At 32.1% G+C, this 17,229-nt stretch overlaps 2 protein-coding genes across 4 annotated transcripts in view; one reads left to right on the top strand and one right to left on the bottom strand.

The window, feature by feature from the left end:
• LOC129239026 (innexin inx3) overlaps positions 1 to 14,203 on the top strand; it is a 37,418-nt gene extending 23,215 nt beyond the window's left edge. For both annotated transcript variants that reach the window (XM_054874304.1, XM_054874294.1), the window contains exons 2-6: positions 1,640 to 1,936; positions 12,425 to 12,633; positions 12,717 to 13,177; positions 13,271 to 13,424; positions 13,518 to 14,203. In XM_054874304.1, coding sequence (XP_054730279.1) covers positions 1,774 to 1,936; positions 12,425 to 12,633; positions 12,717 to 13,177; positions 13,271 to 13,424; positions 13,518 to 13,700 — 1,170 coding nt within the window. In that variant the 5' untranslated portion in view covers positions 1,640 to 1,773 and the 3' untranslated portion in view covers positions 13,701 to 14,203. The remainder of the gene's footprint in view (positions 1 to 1,639; positions 1,937 to 12,424; positions 12,634 to 12,716; positions 13,178 to 13,270; positions 13,425 to 13,517) is intronic.
• Positions 1 to 17,229, bottom strand: part of LOC129239011 (dedicator of cytokinesis protein 3) — a 166,696-nt gene that overhangs the window by 58,378 nt on the left and 91,089 nt on the right. The gene's annotated exons all lie outside the window — the stretch shown is intronic.

Genomic DNA, 17,229 nt, shown 5'->3' on the forward strand with positions numbered 1-17,229 from the left:
ATGAATCAGTTACGTGAATACTCCTATTACCAACAATCATAGCTAAGTACGACCATCTGACGTATTTTGAGTATTGGTCGTAGTGAGAGTAATTCTCGAAAATTTTAGTTGAAAAGATCGCGAGTTCAGCTTCGTCAACTCTCTTTACCGAAAGCATTATCGTAATAAAGCGTTATCGTAACATTTTGGACAAAATTACAAACATTTCAAATAAAAAGTAAAAAATTATAAATTAATATTTATAAACTCCACTCGAGTTGAAAGCTCTCGTTTACTTAGAGGGTCGAAAAAACCACAAATAATCAACTTTCTATTCGAAATTTCAATTTTTGAGATGAAGCCAAATTAAAGTTGAATTAAATTCTGCATTTGCGGCCGCCGTAGCCGAACCGGTTGGAGCGTGGCCGCCATTCTGAGTACGTATAGCCGAATTGCGTCGTAGTTGTGACCAACATTTCAAAGGTATTATCTTAAAAAAATTAATGTCATGAATGGTTCTACATAAAATTTATAAAGATTGCCCAATCAATTTGAATTTTCGTTGTTTTATTTCAATTTGAAATCCGAGACCTCTAAATCGATCACCCTTTATATGGTGATGCATTGAGATTTATTAGCATTATTGATTATGGGTAGGTGGCTATCGTAGCAGGATAAGTTGCTGAGATACTACCATTCAGAGTACGAATATTCGAATCTCCTTGCCTGAAACAACAAAATGAAGAAACAACTTTTTCTAATAGCGGTTGCCCCTCGGCAGGCAATGGCACACCACCGAGTATATTTCTGCCATGAAAAAGCTCTTCAGAAAAAAGTCATTTGCTGTTCGGAGTCTGCTTAAAACTGTAGGTCTCTCCATGTGGGGAAGAACATAAAGACGCTTTCCACAAATGGAAGAAAAAGCTCGGCCAAACACCTAACAGAAGTGTACGCGTCAATTATTTATTTAGTTATTTTTTTAAAATCTGCATTTGTAAAAATTTGTTTAATTAAAAATTAGTTTCTGCAATTATACATTTTTTCAACACTCATTAATGGGTTCAGTTCATCAGTTTAAACTACACTAAATTTCATTATTATCTTCAAATTCTCCCAATTCACACCACTAAGCAATAATTAGCTCCAGATCATGCACCCTACTACTATTTCACGCGACAATAGGAGTATTATAATTATTACTGTTTTACACATTTCATTGATAATCTTAGCGATTACCATAAATGTTTAAGTTATGCATTCTCACAGCTAGACAGTTACAGCCTAAACGTCACACTGGCAATGTGAGAAAAAAAAAGAAATTAATTATAAATACTCAGCAATTAAATGTAGTCTAGCGCGACTCTTACCCATTGAGCGGCTTCAATTAACTGTGCACGCAAATCGGGTGGGCACACACACAAACTTTGCAAATATAGCCGGTTAAGCGCATAAAAGCCGGTGGCAATATGCACGTATGTGTGTATGTATGTGACGCGGCTAGCAAATCACGTTAATAAACAAATCAATGAAATTAATGTACACAAATGTCGCAATTCTTTAATTTGTATGCAAAAAGGTTGCGCAATATTGTAATTAAATTTAAATACAATTCTTTATTGGTTATTAATTAATGTGTATTTTTTTGTTGTTATTCTTACAGTTGAAACGCAAAAACAAACAAAGCAAAAAGAGAGAAAATCACAAGAACTGAGCGACGCACGTTTGGAGGCAAATTAGATACCAGGAAAGGAGATCCGTTGCTTAATTAGTGCTTGAGAGGATTACGGCAACAAGATGGCCCTCTTTGGGATGGTCTCAGCCGTTTCCGGCTTTGTGAAAATTCGAAGTCTTTTGGATCGTGCCGTTATCGACAATATGGTTTTTCGCTGCCACTACAGAATTACCACAGCGATTTTATTTGTTTGCTGTATCATTGTAACGGCGAATAATTTGATTGGTGAGTAGGAGAAATTGCAAATCAGAAAAAAAATAAAGAAAATATGCTAGGCACTATATTCGATGAAATAAAATGATGAAGAGGGGAAATTCAAAATTAGTGCGAAAGAATAATAATAAAATATGAAAAACAGAAGTGAACTAACTTAAATAAAATAAAATGTATGAAATAATACAAAATAAAATACAATCATTAACGTAAAATAAGCGAGCAAAAGCCAAGAAAAAAATTTAAATGGAAATAAAATTAAAGGTGAACAATTAATTTATTACGATAAATGAAAAAACTATAGATATTTTAAATTTATATGCTGAAATAATATAAAATAAGGTATAAAGACAAGAAAATATTAAATAAAAAAAATAAATTATTGATACAAAAATGTAAATAAATTAAGATAAAAATTAAATATATAATATAATAGAGAAGCATAGGATACTATATAATAGAAAATAAGATGATGTAATGAAGTGAAATAAAATAAAATAAAAGGAAATTCAATGAAATAATATGACCTAAAAAATAAAAGTAAAATAAATGAGACGAAATGGAATGCAAGCAAAGAAACAAAAATATGAAAAAAAATTAAATAAATAATTAAGTACAATTTAAAGAAAATAAATAATATGAAAAAACAAAAACAACAATAAAATAAATGAAACGAAATGGAGAAAACTGAAACAAAATAAAAATACAATTAAAGCCAATTAAATATGTAATGTGAAATGCAAGAAAAAAAAAATAAAATAAATGAACTGAATTTAAATACATTGAAATTAATTTACATAATATTAAATAAAAATAAATAATTAAAATAAAAAAATAATAATAATAAAATGCATAGAAAAAACTATAATAATAAAACTAAATAAAATAAAATTAAATAATTTAAAAATTAAGTAAAACAAAATAAAACCAAATCAAATAATATGAAATGAGAAAGAAAACAAATATACAAAATACAATTAAACTAAATTAAATAATATGATATAACAAACAGAAAAACAAAATAGCATAAATGGAATGAAAAAAATTGAATTAAATTAAATAATATGTCATGACACTTTTGTTCAATCCTTAAGCTCCTAAAGTTTAATTAATTAAAGTTAAACCAAATAAAATGAAAACAACCCAAATAATATGAAATAATGAAGAATCGAAAGAAAAAATAAAATAAAATGAAAAATAAAATAATATAAAATGAATAAAAGGGAAAAAATGAAATGCAAAAACAAAAATTTAATGAAAAAAATAAATTAAAGAAAGAAAAAAATAAATTAATAAATTAAAACAAAATAAAATGAAACCAAACCAAATAATATGAAATACTAAAAAATCGAAAGAAAAATCACAATAAAATGAAAAATAAAGTAATATAAAATAAAAAGACAAAGGAAACAATAAAATAAAATGAACAGCAAAAAAAAAAAATTATTATAAAAAAAGTAAAATAAAATAAAAAGAAACCAAATTAAATAATATGGAAGGAAAAATCGAAAGAAAAAATAAATAAATTGAATAAAAGAATAAATAAACTGAAGTAAAAAAATAAAATAAAACCAAATCAAACAATATGAAATGAAAAAATTAAAAGAAAACCAAATGGAAAAAGAAATAAATTAAAGTAAAATAAAATGAAACCAAATAATATAAAAAAAAAAATTAAATGAAAAATACAAGTGAAATGAAAAAATATAAAATAAAAAAGAAAACGATGTGAAATTATGTATAATTAAATGAAAATAAAATAAAATGAAATGCAATGAAGGAATATGTAATGAAAAAAAAATTAAATAGAACAAAATTTAATTGAACTGAAAGGAATCGAAAAATGTAGTTAAATTAAACCCAATAAAAAAAACTAAGCACCATCAAATAAAAGAAATAAATAAAATTAAATAAAGTTAAATTGAATGAACAAAAAATTAAATACAACGAAATTAAAAAAAAACAAAAATAAAATAAAGTGAAAAGAAAAAAAAGACAACAACAAAAATTAAATTAAAAAAATGAGTACAAAAACAAAATTTCGAAAAAATTTAATTATGAATAAGTTCGTGCGGTTTTTTTTGAAATTTGAATTTCGGATCATTCCCATGGCTTTTAAACGTTTGGAAATGGTTGATTGATCAACTTCCAAAGTTTTTGCAACCTCTTCTTGCGTTTGAGCCGGATCTTGATCGAGCAATTCCTCCAATTCGGTATCCATGAACTTTGGCGGCGCGGCCAAAATCACCACTTTTAAAGCGTGCAAACCACTTCTGGCACGTTCGCTCAGCTAGAGCATGCTCACCATAAACTTCCACCAAGATACGATGACTTTCGGCTGCTTTTTTCTTCATATTAAAGAATTCCCCGCAAAAACACATTATTTGGCACGAAATTCGACATTTTCAAGTGTGGTAAAAATATTGTTGTTTACGCTTCAAATAAAAAACTTATACTGACGTTTGTGCCTTACGACAGTAGCTCTCCAATGAATGTTTGGAAATGTGGATCGATGGAATAATAATCAAGTTACGCCATCTGTTGTAAAACCGCACGAACTTATCCATAATAAAATTAAATAACGTTAAACTCAACGAAAAAAAAACGAAATAAAATACAAAGAAATGAAAAAAATTAACAAAAATAAAATAAAGTGAAAAGAAAAAGATTAGACAACAATAAAAATTAAATAAAAAAATTAGTACAAAAACAAAATTTACATCTTAATCTCAATCAGAAGGTCAACAAATGAACAAAAAATATATTATTTGTTTCAAATCGCAGGAAACAAAAAAAAAAAACAAATCAACAGTTTCACTGATATTAAAAAAACAAAATAATTGCCGCGTATACTTCTGTTAGGTGTTTGGTCGAGCTCCTCCTTCTATTTGTACCATGCATCTAGATGTCGTTCCACAAATGCAGTGACCTACCGTTTCAAGCCAACTCCGAACGGCAGATATTTTTTGGTATTTCATCGAAATTCGAAGCTACGTTCTCTCTGAATTCCGAATGGCTTGGCCATTCGTCTACGGCGGCCACCTTAGGTGATATTACCTTGTATGAATTCGGTTTGTGAATACTCGTCTTTCATATTTTTTAGTTTACTATGTTTCACATCAGAAAAAATAATTTCGGCAAATGAAATGTGCATTCTTGCTTAAAATGAATAAAATTTATTTTTTATTTGTAAATACATATGTATACATAATATTCGAGAGCCCGCTAACATTAAAATAATAAATCTTTTGGGTTAACTCTAATTCCAGCTGTAGCCAAAAGTCTACCTCTTAAAAAGTCTACCGCTCAATTTTTGATTACAAATCAACAGAACAGCTGGCCTTTTGCCAGCTATCGGACAACTGTTTCTTTGACAGAGGTGACATTTCAGTTGTCTGAAGTTGATTTGATATTCTGATAGAAGAATTTATTGAAAATTTTGAAAGTGTAAAGCTTGCACTTCGTTTTTACTTATATTTGCCATATTAAACGACTACGACTTCCCTAAATTAGTATCGCAGCATTGCACGCCGTCTGTGTGACCACAATGCAAGTATTAATTATCAAGTGCAGATCCTAAAAACAAAACAAAAAAAAAAAAAATTCGAAATACAATGAAATATTTCTGTACAAAATTACAAAAGATCGATAACAAAAAGCCAGACTTGTTAGTTGATTACGTCGCTAAGCTCGCAAACAAGGCCGGCCGCTTATAATAGTGTCGCTGTGCATTTGTACGATTTATTGTTGCGCGTTGCACTCGGAGACGCGCGTCAAATTTGTGCTAGACAATCAACTTTCACCGCACACCAACGCATATACCTACATACATACATACGTACATGTAATTCTTACTTTTTGTTTCGGAGCAATGAACACAACGCCCAAACCTCCCATGATGCCCGCCCGCAATGCCACCTGCCGTGCCTGTCTGCCTGTGAGCAGCAGTGCAGCGTTGCAGTGCACATTTTAGCTTTCTTACACCTTTTTAAGGTATTGACAGCGCACTTAGCCAAAACGATTAGCCGTTTAGTGAAAATTGAGTAGCGCACGTTTTTCATGCAATTTTGTTATTTTTCGTTTGAATTTCATTTTGCGAGTTTGCGCAAAAGTGCATATTAGCAGAAGCATTTCAAAAAACAAAAAAAAATAGCAAATAAAAAATGGGAAACTGGAGTGCGGCGGGTATTTGTGAAAGAGGCTATTGATTTATTGCAACATTGTTTCTGTTTTCAGTTTTTATTTATTTCTTTATTTCCACAATTAAAATGTTGTTAAGTGCTGCTTTTGTTAGATTTGTACAAACGCCTGCTTAGCGTGAGTGTGTGTGTTTTATTTTTAACTGCTTAGCATGAAAGCTGATACAATATGAGTTTGTAAAATGCAAGTTAACAAAAACAAAAAAAAAAAAAAATTTAAAAAATTAAAAAAAAAAAAATGATAAAAAAAAAATTAAAAAAGCCAGCTAAATACATTCCTACTTATTATTAGCATTGTTGAACGGCCCGCTTGAGTGAAACCTCGATTTCAGCAATACGTAACTTGATAAGTCATTTTTTTTTGTCTTACTTTTTTTATTCCTTGCCTTTGTTTCGCTTGTTGTTTCTGTTACTTTTTATGTGCTAATTTCTGTTGACGAATCAACGAGTTGTGAGTGTCACGTAAGTGGCCAAAACCACACACTTTTGTGATTTATCTGCTCTTTTCCATTCAACGGGATTTATCACGAATCGAAGCGTGAATCATGTAAAGTGAACCCGTTTACGAGGCAAATTTGAAATATCGCTGCTTAGTAATTTTTTCAATAACTACCCAAGCCTTCTAGCTTTATTTGGTCAAGCAATGGCCGCACTATAGCCACATGTGGCGTTTGGATAAAACAGAGCTTCTTGCTAGATTAAGTTTAGGTAGCGGTCTCAGAGAGAGATGCAAGAGTACACCAGTTCGTGTAATATGATGAGATAGGAGGAGAAAGAAGTGATAGTAGGAAAGAAAAAAGGCATGGCAGATTTGTGAATGGTAGCTATTAAAGTTAATTAATGAAACGCTGCCTGCCTGCTGATAATAAAATTGCACAGACGGCTGATAGTCGTAGAGGCTAATGCACCCCTGGCGCACTTTCTGTGTCACGGACCAGCATTTGCTGAAGCGGTTGTCCTCTGGGGCACACTCAGGCTCATAGCCCAGACCCAATGTGATGCCGCGTAGAATGATTTCCGCAAAATTGAGATACTCCAATTCATTAAAAAATTATTTACCTAGAAGAGTAAACCTAAACCGTAAAGAGTAGCAGAATGGCACAGAAGGTGCGATATCGTCTCTTCCTCATCTAGAAAACACAGAAGATCACTTCTGCAGAAGTCATGTGTTTGCACATCCACCCTCTGGGCAAGGGAACCTATTAGGCAGCGCCCTGTTATAACCTAAGTTAGTATGCTAAGTCTACTTATTTTGGCTTAGCCGAGATTCTGTGCGTTTAGCATTGAGAGTCTGCCACAATCGTCGGTTAGGATGCTGAATTAATTTAAGTAAGAACCAAAATTATTACCTTGTACTAACTCCCACGAATCCTCTAGCAGAGAGTAGCCAGTTAAGACTCCCATCCAACAACGATAGTTAACGCTCAGTAGGCTTTAGAAGCTCCTCAAGGATGAGGAGTTTGTTCGTTAGGTATGGTGAAAAAAAAAATTTTGAGGAGAACATTTTGATTCTACGTGATTCGTTTTTTGTTTCACAAAATTTAGCTTTAGCTTAGTGAAACACAAAACGAATGACGTCGGCATATCTGTAAAATTCGCACAGAGCCGAATAACGGTCTACTAGGTGGTACACCTTTGAAAATCTTTTCACCATGGAAGCTCCTAGTTGTTGTAGCAGCCATCGTGAGAATGAAGCTATTTTTTGTTGTTGCAACAGCATTAAAGAAATTTCTTTACTTTTTGGGGAAGGCTGCTGATGCATGGTGAAAAGATTTTCAGAGGTATTCTTTGTAGCAAACCGTTATTCGGCTCTCAGCGAATTTGAAGGAATAAGCTGATGGGCTGAAGTTACTTGGGATGTGTTTACCAAAAAACGGAGATTATGTTGGTGATATACAAAATCGAAATCAACCAATGGCACTTCGTTGCCGTCTGAACAACGACTGATTGGACGAGTGTGCGAATGCATGTGAAATGATCGTGCAGAGTTCGGCTGCCGAATCAACGAAGTGACATGGCAGCCAAAGTTCCCCTCACAATGACTTTTTCACCATAGCTAGATAGCAAACCTGGTAATCTATCATCCTTGTGCTGAAATGAAAGTTGATAACTCGTGAATACTCGCATAGAAGTCCGGGTCGTTCCGGTAAATTAAACCCCCTGTGTCATATAAAAGCTCGCTCGAACGCCTCAAATCAACGCCTTTTAGGGATTTGTATTACGCCTTGAATTCTCAAATAATGAACACTTAAAAAATCAATTCTATTTTTGTAACCTTTTAACCCTTTTGCATCACCGTTCGAAATGCGCGATTTATGCATAATAGTAATGAAAAAGAATCTTACAGAATTACCAAAATTTTTTATTTTATTCAAATTGTAACAAAAAAAAAAAAAAATTCTTAGATTGCGGACTATTCCGTTCTTACTATTTTAAGAGGGAGTTTTTGTTCGCGCGGTCTATTCCGCTCTTGGTTTTGTTCCGTTTATGATGATTAGAGGGTTTTTATTTGCGGATTATGTCATCGACTGATGGAGCTAAGAACCGTTATGAACAGTAAAATTGCAAAAATATTTAGGTGTCAGAGTATAAAAAAGTATCGAAATATCTTATCCCAGCTTTTATTTGACTGGACTTCTCGTATCCTTTTTAAGCAGATTTGATTGAAATACTCGAAAATTATGCTCAAGCAAGAAATGAACGAAAAAAAAAAATTGTGAGTATGAGTGTGGAAAAAAGTTGTACATAACTAAGCCACCTTTGTTTACATTAGTAATAAATCCAGCAAAGCACATACACACAACCATACATACGTATGTATGCACATAGTTCATTCCCCATGGAGCGGCACTCCCTAAATTCAATTCACATTAACTCAATTTGGCTTGAAATTCATCAAACAAAAAAAACGTAAGGGACAAGTGCCAAGCTTATGTTTTCGCTGTATTTCGTAGCTTTACGTATGCATACGCAAACACACACACACCCATACAAGTGATAAATGTAGCTGCATGACACACTGTGTTTTCTCCTTTTGTTTATTTATTATTATTATTTTTTTTGTTATCTGCATATGTAAATGTGTTGCGGCAAGAGTGCTTGCTTGCTCCTCAATTGCCGGGCGAGCCAACGGCGAAACACTCCAACAACTCAAACTCAAAACTGGATTTTTCACAATGCACACACAAAACTATGAACGCGTCTGAATGTATGTGAGTATGTATGTATGCATGTATGTGTGCATATATGTATGAATGTATGTTTGTATGCATGCTTACATTACATTTCGTCATAATATAAAAAATCATTAGTAGTTTGCCATACAAATATGCATACATACACATACATACATACATACATAAGCACATACATACATCCATATTTACTGGCATTCAAACAGGCAAAGCAAGTGCACTTTAGGCTCTTATCTTTTTAGAACATGAACGTAGAATTACTATACGATATACCAGCAAATACTAAAAAAATTACATAAAATAAAGAATAAAATTATAGAAACAAAAAGGCAGTCCAACTAAAGCTCCTTCTTCAGCTTCGGCTTCATGCTAGTTTGTATGGCATTTCCATATTTACTCTCCTTCACTTCTTACTTTTTGAACTTACAGGCCTAGTGTGTGTGTGGGTGTATGTGTTTCCAGCATGGCAATCACACGCCCACACAATATTACATAAAGTTACTACATACATACGTATGTATGCATGTGTAAATCTACCAGCGGATGACTTTGTGAATGCCCCTACATTTGTATGCATGTTTGTTTGTGTGCATGTTACATGAGTTTGCACTCGTCTCATAAGTGTTGCTGATCATGTTAATTTGAATACAGATGAATGTATGTATGTGAGTATGTGTGTAAGTATTTCGAAGCATCATGAGCTAATAGTTATAAGCACAGCTTGGCTTGATCACGCATTTTCTAATGATGCTGAGTGGGTGGAGAAAATCACAGGCGCTGCGCTCCGTAACTGTATAAATTCAAGTAATTATTAGCAGTGACAGCTGCGATTAGGGGAAGTGAACTTTCTTTTTTCTTATTTAATAGTTAATGGGGAATTTGTATTTATAATAGTTTTAGGTCAAGTAGGTATTAAAAAAAGTGGTCATGTGATTTATAAAAGAGCTTCTGTAAAGAGCGCACGCAAATAAAGTAAATCATAAAAAATCATTAATATAAAAAAAATAATGGAAAATATATGCACAAACATATTTTATAAAAAAAAAATATATAAAATATGAAGATGAACTTAATTCATATATTACTAAAGTAATAAATTAAATTAAATAAATAATAAAATAAAAAGAAGAAGAAAGCAAAATAAATAATTCAATTAAAAATGAATGAAAATAAAATAAATTATTAAAATAAAAAAGAATGAAAATAAATAAAATAAAAAAGAATGAAAATAAATAAAATAAAAAGAATGAAAATACATAAATTAAATAATTAAAATAAAAAAAGACCAAAACTAACTAAAATAAAAAAAGAACGAAAATAATTAAAATAAAAATGAATTGAAGGAAAATGTATTAATAAAAAAAGAAAATGAAAAGAATAGAAAAAAGAATGAAAGTAAAAGAATTAAAATAAAAAAGACCGAAAAAATAAATAAAAAATTAAAATAAAATAAATAAAATAAAAATAAAATAAATAATTAAAATAAAAAAGAAAGAAAATAAAATAAAAAATTAAAATAAAAATGAATTGAAGTAAAATATATAAATAAAAAAAGAAAATGAAAAAAATAGAAAAAAGAATGAAAGTAAAAGAATTAAAATAAAAAAGACCGAAAAAAATAAATAAAAAATGAAACAAAAATAAATAAAATAAAAAAGAAAGAAAATAAAATAAAAAACGATGAAAATAAAATAAATAATTTAAATACAAAAGAATGAAAATAATTAAAATAAAAATTAATGAAAGTAAAATAAATAATTAAATTAAAAAATAATGAAAGTAAAAGAATTTTTTAAAATAAAAAAATAAATAAAAAAAATTAAAATAAAATAAATAAATGAAATAAAAAATGAATGAAAATAAAATAAACAATTAAAATTAAAATTAATGAAAGTAAAATAAATAAAAAAAAATAACAAAAAATTAAAAAAAAAAATTTAAAAAATAATAAATAAATAAAACTAAAATGAAAATAAAATAAAAAAGAATGAAAATATAAATAAAATAAATAATTAAAATGGAATAGGATGAAAAAAAGTTAATATGAAAAATTAAATAATATATAGAAAAAAAGGTATTAGCAACTTTTACAAATAAAAAAGAAAAAAAATCGAAAAGTAATGTTAGCAAAAAAAAAAAATTTTTTTTCTTAGAATTACCTCTCAGTTTCTATTTTGTGCCGTATATTTGTGGAGAATGTACAACAGCAGCAACCAATTTAATGAATTCTAACCATACTCGGCTAGCGGCGAATCTTTTTCCATAACTTTGTTGTTGCGTTTACACACAAATTGTTGGTCAAGAGAACCGAGCAGAGAGATAGCGAGCAGAGAAGTGGCGAATAGAAAAGGCCTAGAGATGGTTAGTGTCATGCGGGGCGTCTTCCCAATCGGATAGGAGTTTAATCTGCTTAATACCCAGATCGTCATTGACCATCAGTGTAACTGAAGCTATTTGCTTTATAGGCGCATAAAATTGTAGGCCCCTTCATTTATGGAAAAACCTCAAGACACATGCCATAAATAAGGAGAGAAGGAGCTCGGTTAAACCTAAAGCAATGGGTGTAAGCGCAACTGCAACTCTTGGATCGGGCAGCATAAAGACAGACGTTAAACGACATTTATCGGGAGACTCTTACCAACTTCCTAAACTCGCGACTCCCGAATGCCGTTCTCGGAGGACAAACACCACCTATTGCAGACGAAGAGCTGCGCAGCTGCCTTGTGAGACCCGCGCAGCCCGTGAGACTCTCAAACCTACTCTAGTACACTCCTAACACCTAAAATGTCTCGAGCAGCTTTTAGATAGTGAATTTTAGGTTAAAAACATGCATGTGAAACCTCTTAAATAGTTGCATCCTGATCTGAGCAACAACCATCCAGGTCAGCTCGTTGGCAACAAACAGTGCAAGTGAGAAATCATAGTATCGTTAAATTTTTTTCATTGGTCAGACATCCATTAGCGTGGCTGGATTTTCGATAGAATTCGAACAGTTTTCTATATCTCAAGGAGTATTTTTCTTTAATTTTAACTCAAATTAATAAAACATACATACAATTTTATAGATTAATCCGTTTTAATGAATTTTCTTTCCTTTTTTCAACCAGGTGATCCCATCGCCTGCATCAATGACGGCTCCATACCAATGCATGTCATCAACACGTTCTGTTGGATTACCTACACATTCACCATACCCGGGCAACAGCACCGACAAATTGGCACCGATGTGGCAGCTCACGGTTTGGGTAACGAACATGGACAAGAGAAACGCTTTCACAGCTACTATCAATGGGTGCCATTCGTATTGTTCTTCCAGGTGAGTGCGAGATATTTATTTGTTTAAAGTTACACACGCAAATCAATATCAATTATTCTTTTATACCTTTAATTTGCCTGCAGGGCCTCATGTTCTATATGCCACATTGGATTTGGAAGAATCTGGAGGATGGTAAAATGCGCAACATCACCGAAGGCCTGCGCGGCTTCATCACCATACCCGACGATTATCGCAAGGATCGTCAGGCGCGTATCATTAAATATCTGATGGACAGCTTGAATTCGCATAACGGCTACTCGTTCGCTTACTACTTCTGTGAGGCATTGAATTTTGCCAATGTCATATTGAACATCTTCTTGGTTGACAAGTTTTTGGGCGGCACTTTTATGACTTACGGCACAGACGTGATTAAGTTCTCAAATATGGATCAGGAGCGCCGCTACGATCCGATGATTGAAATATTTCCACGTTTAACCAAGTGCACCTTCCGCAAATTCGGTCCGGGCGGTTCACCACAGACCCACGACACTTTGTGTGTACTGGCATTGAATATTTTAAATGAGAAGATTTATATTTTCCTGTGGTAAGTTGCTTGAGATTTTCAGGCGGTAACTTAATTTTGAATTTGAATGTGATAAAAAAAAATAATAAAAATAACAAAAAAAATTCTTTACAGGTTCTGGTTCATTATTTTGTCGGTGATCTCTGGCATAGCACTGGTTTACTCACTCGTCGTCATAATGATGCCAACTACACGCGAAACCATCATCAAGCGTTCATATCGTTCGGGGCAAAACAAGGAAATTCAAAGTTTAATACGTCGTTTGGATGTGAGTTTATTTCGAAATGAAAAATTATTTTTGTACTTCCTCGCTTTTCGAATAAATTTAATAATTCACAACTATTCCTTTTTGTTTCCACAGATTGGTGATTTCCTCATTTTGCACTTTTTGGGACAAAATGTCAACACTAGGTACTACTGCGAAATGATACAAGAGCTCTGCAACATACTCGGCAGTTCTCGCACTCCTTCGGCACCATCCACATTGGAAATGCATCCCATGTATCCGCAAACAGATCGCTTCGGCAAGGAGACGGAGACATAAATGCATTTCCCCTGCAAGACTTTTGCTCTGGCAGAGCAAAACAATGCCTAGCAACCGAAACGAAAATAGGCAACCGTGGAAGAAATACAGAAGTAAAAACTTTAAAGCAGTTTAAGCGCCATTTTAAAATAAAATACAAATAAAAATTTAATGAAGTGAAGCAATGCAAACAGCAGCAATCGGCAAATGTTGTGTTACGATGTGTTTAAGCCTGCAAAACTGACAGGTCGCAATACATCGCTTTCACAAATGCGCCACCTTAATTGATGATATACCTTGGATCCACTCCAGAGCAACAACAACAACAACAATGCCTGCATCAAAATTGGTGTATACTTAAATTTAAGACTGTCTTTTTCGGTTTTTGACAAAACAAAAAATTAAAAAAGGAATAAGAATACAAGAAAATAGTGTAATTTTAATTCAAACAGCGGCAACATAACACAGCCAAGCAAAAATAAGAATGTTTGCTTGTTAGCTGAGAAAATGAAAAAATGAAAACCCAACAAAAATTGTCAGCGCATCAGTGCAATTATTACACTTCGTAATCCTATTGAAAGAAACATCGAAAATGTCGATCACGAAAATTATCTAAAGCACAAATAATATAGAATTTATTAAATACAAAAACAAATATGTTTAATTATGCTCGAAGCCAATATGAACGCATACCATATACAGTGAGTGTTACTAAAAATCGTACAGCGATTTTTTGGAAAAATTTTCGGAGTTTATTTTTTTTGTATTAATTTGATAACAAATTAAAAGCGATTCATAAACAAACCATTTATAACAGAAACAGTATAAAACAAAATCTTGACAAACAGCATATAAAAAAATGTACGAAAAATTGCTACTAAATTAAAAAAAAATTTAAAATTTTGCGAAATTTATTCTTTTTGTTTTAATTCAATAATAAATTAAAAGCGATTCATAAACAAACCATTTATAAGAGAAGCAATATAAATTAAAAAATTAGACTAAAAAAAAAATCGATAAATTGCTTTTAAATTCAAAAAAAAAAAAAAAAAATGTATACTGATTTTTTAGAATTTTTTCGGGCATGCAGTTTTGTGTCTTATTAAATTTTAGCAAAATTTCAGTTATAAGCTTGGAGTAGCTGCTTTGAAAAGTTGTCTACTATTAGCACAACTAAGTTATACTTATTTTCCGAATACGACTCATATTTTTACAAAAAAAGAAGAAAAAAAAAAAAAAAAATTACAAATAAAAGTAACAATTGCTGTATGTATGTATGCGCGAAAATCATATTCCCTATTTGCTTCCATTTTCATATGTACTTTTACTTTTTATATGTATGTATGTGCATTTCTTATTTAATCTTTTTAGTTCATAAATGAAATATTTGTAACTTGTGAGTAAGACTTTAGCTTTTACTTAATTGATCTTTTACTTTGTACGCATAAAAAGAAGAGTTGGAAATTTTAAAAGCAAAAAAATTCAAAATACATTCGTTAATGTGTTTAGATAAGCGAAACTTTAGAAATTCATGTACGAAAAAAGTGAATATTGTGATTATTGATAGGCAGACTTCTTTAAATAAATTTTTTCTATTTTATGAAGCGATATCCACAGTTATTTTCTCTCTTACTCACACTCACAAATGGTTTTGGTGGTGGTGGGTGGCAATACAAGTTGTGTTTTTGTATAGTTGTAATTCATGTTTGCATTAACTACTTCGTGGCAGTAATAACAACGAAAACACTGAGAAACCACAGAGTAGTACTCTAGCTACTGCTCTGCTCTCGCTACGACTCTGCTCTCGCTACTGCTCTGAACTTGAACAGTTGAGTAGTGGCGCAGGTAACGAAAAGCGCAGCAACAACTTTTTTGCTCCGCTTCAAGCTACGTTTTGAACTACGTTTCGTTACTGCTACCTCAGAGCAATGGTAAAAAAAATTGTAAATGCTCTTTGTAATTTGAGTAGTAGCAAAGAACTTGGAGTCGGCCGCAGCGTTACTTGTAAAATTATTTATGCGTCCTCCAGCTACCGTTCAAGTTCGGAACAGTAGCAAGAACAAAAATGAAAGTTATGAAGTAGCGGATTTTAATACCTGCTTAGTATAAAGTCGTTTTGACATCGAAAATTCTCTTTGCAACTCATAATTCTAACAAAAGTCCAAATATTATATCTCTACGAAATTTGGCACACACGACATTCTTTGTATAGGAGCGGTTGTATAGGAAAATAGCAAAATGGGATAATAGCCAGGCCTTTTTCCGCTTATGGTGTAAGAGTAATGAAAAATGTACAGAACGATTTCACTTATAGCATATACGGTGGTGTTACTCGAGATTAACGTATTAATTAGGAATTATTTCAGGAATTAATTGCAACTAATCCGGATCAACTAACCGGTTGTTCAATAAGTTGTGGGGTTCGATAAAAGAGGGCGTTGCTACTAGCCTAAATTTTTTTTGTTATGTTGGTACACTCTTCATATGAACATTTGTGAAGTTTTATTTGAATCTGTCAATTCATTCTGTGTTTACAACCCATTTAGTATCGGCGTGTCACGGTATTTTCTACAATGGAAAAAATCAAGTATTGTGCAGTGATCGAATTTTTACTTTTGGAAGGTTTACAAGCAAGGGAGATTTATGAACGAATGTTGAAAGTGTATAAGGAAGACGATCCACGTCAAGTACGTCCAAAAACAGCAACAACACCAGAAATCGTAGAAAAGACACAGGAACTCGTATTGGAAAATCGTTGAGTGACTGAAAGAGATTTAGTAGAAGCCACAGGTATCTCATTGGCAACGTAAGCAAGATTTTAACTGAAGTATTGGGTTTCAGAAAGCTGTGTGGATGAACAGTGCGTGCCGCACTCGCTAACAATGCAACAAAAACACATTCGAATGCGACTTTCTCAGCAAAATTTAACAGAGTTTTCGAAAGGATAAAGTGGATTTTATGCATCAATTCATCACTATGGATGAGACTCGGATCTATCACCATGATCCCAAATCAAAACAAGAGGGTAAAGCGTGGTGGGAACCTGGTTTTTCGGCTTCGCAACGAGTTTGAGTCCAGAAATCGGCAAAGACGGTGTTAACATCAGTATTCTGGTATGCGAAAGGAATTTTGTTTCCGGATTACTTTCAAAATGGTAGAACAAAAAATCGGAACTGAAGGAAAAGATTTAAGATCGACTGAAGGAAAAAATTCGTGAAACAAAACCAGTTTGCAAAAGAAAAAAATTATTTTTCATCAGGACAAGGCCCAATACTATCCTCCAAATGGTTAAAACCTATGAATAAAAGATCGAATTATGGGATCATCTGTTTCCAGACCTAAAAAAATGCATGCGTGGAAATCATTTTCCCCATCAAATGTCAAGGTCATCACAGCGATGAAAGCGTATTTTGCAGTCCTTTCCGATTCTCACTTCAGGGATGGAATTCATAAATTGGAATCTGAATACTGAATAACGAAGTGTATTTTAAAATATAAAATGCGTTATTCTTATCGAACCGCAAAACTAATTAAATAACCTCGTACCAGA

This window comes from Anastrepha obliqua, chromosome 1 (assembly GCF_027943255.1).
Source record: "Anastrepha obliqua isolate idAnaObli1 chromosome 1, idAnaObli1_1.0, whole genome shotgun sequence".
Lineage (NCBI taxonomy): Eukaryota > Metazoa > Arthropoda > Insecta > Diptera > Tephritidae > Anastrepha > Anastrepha obliqua.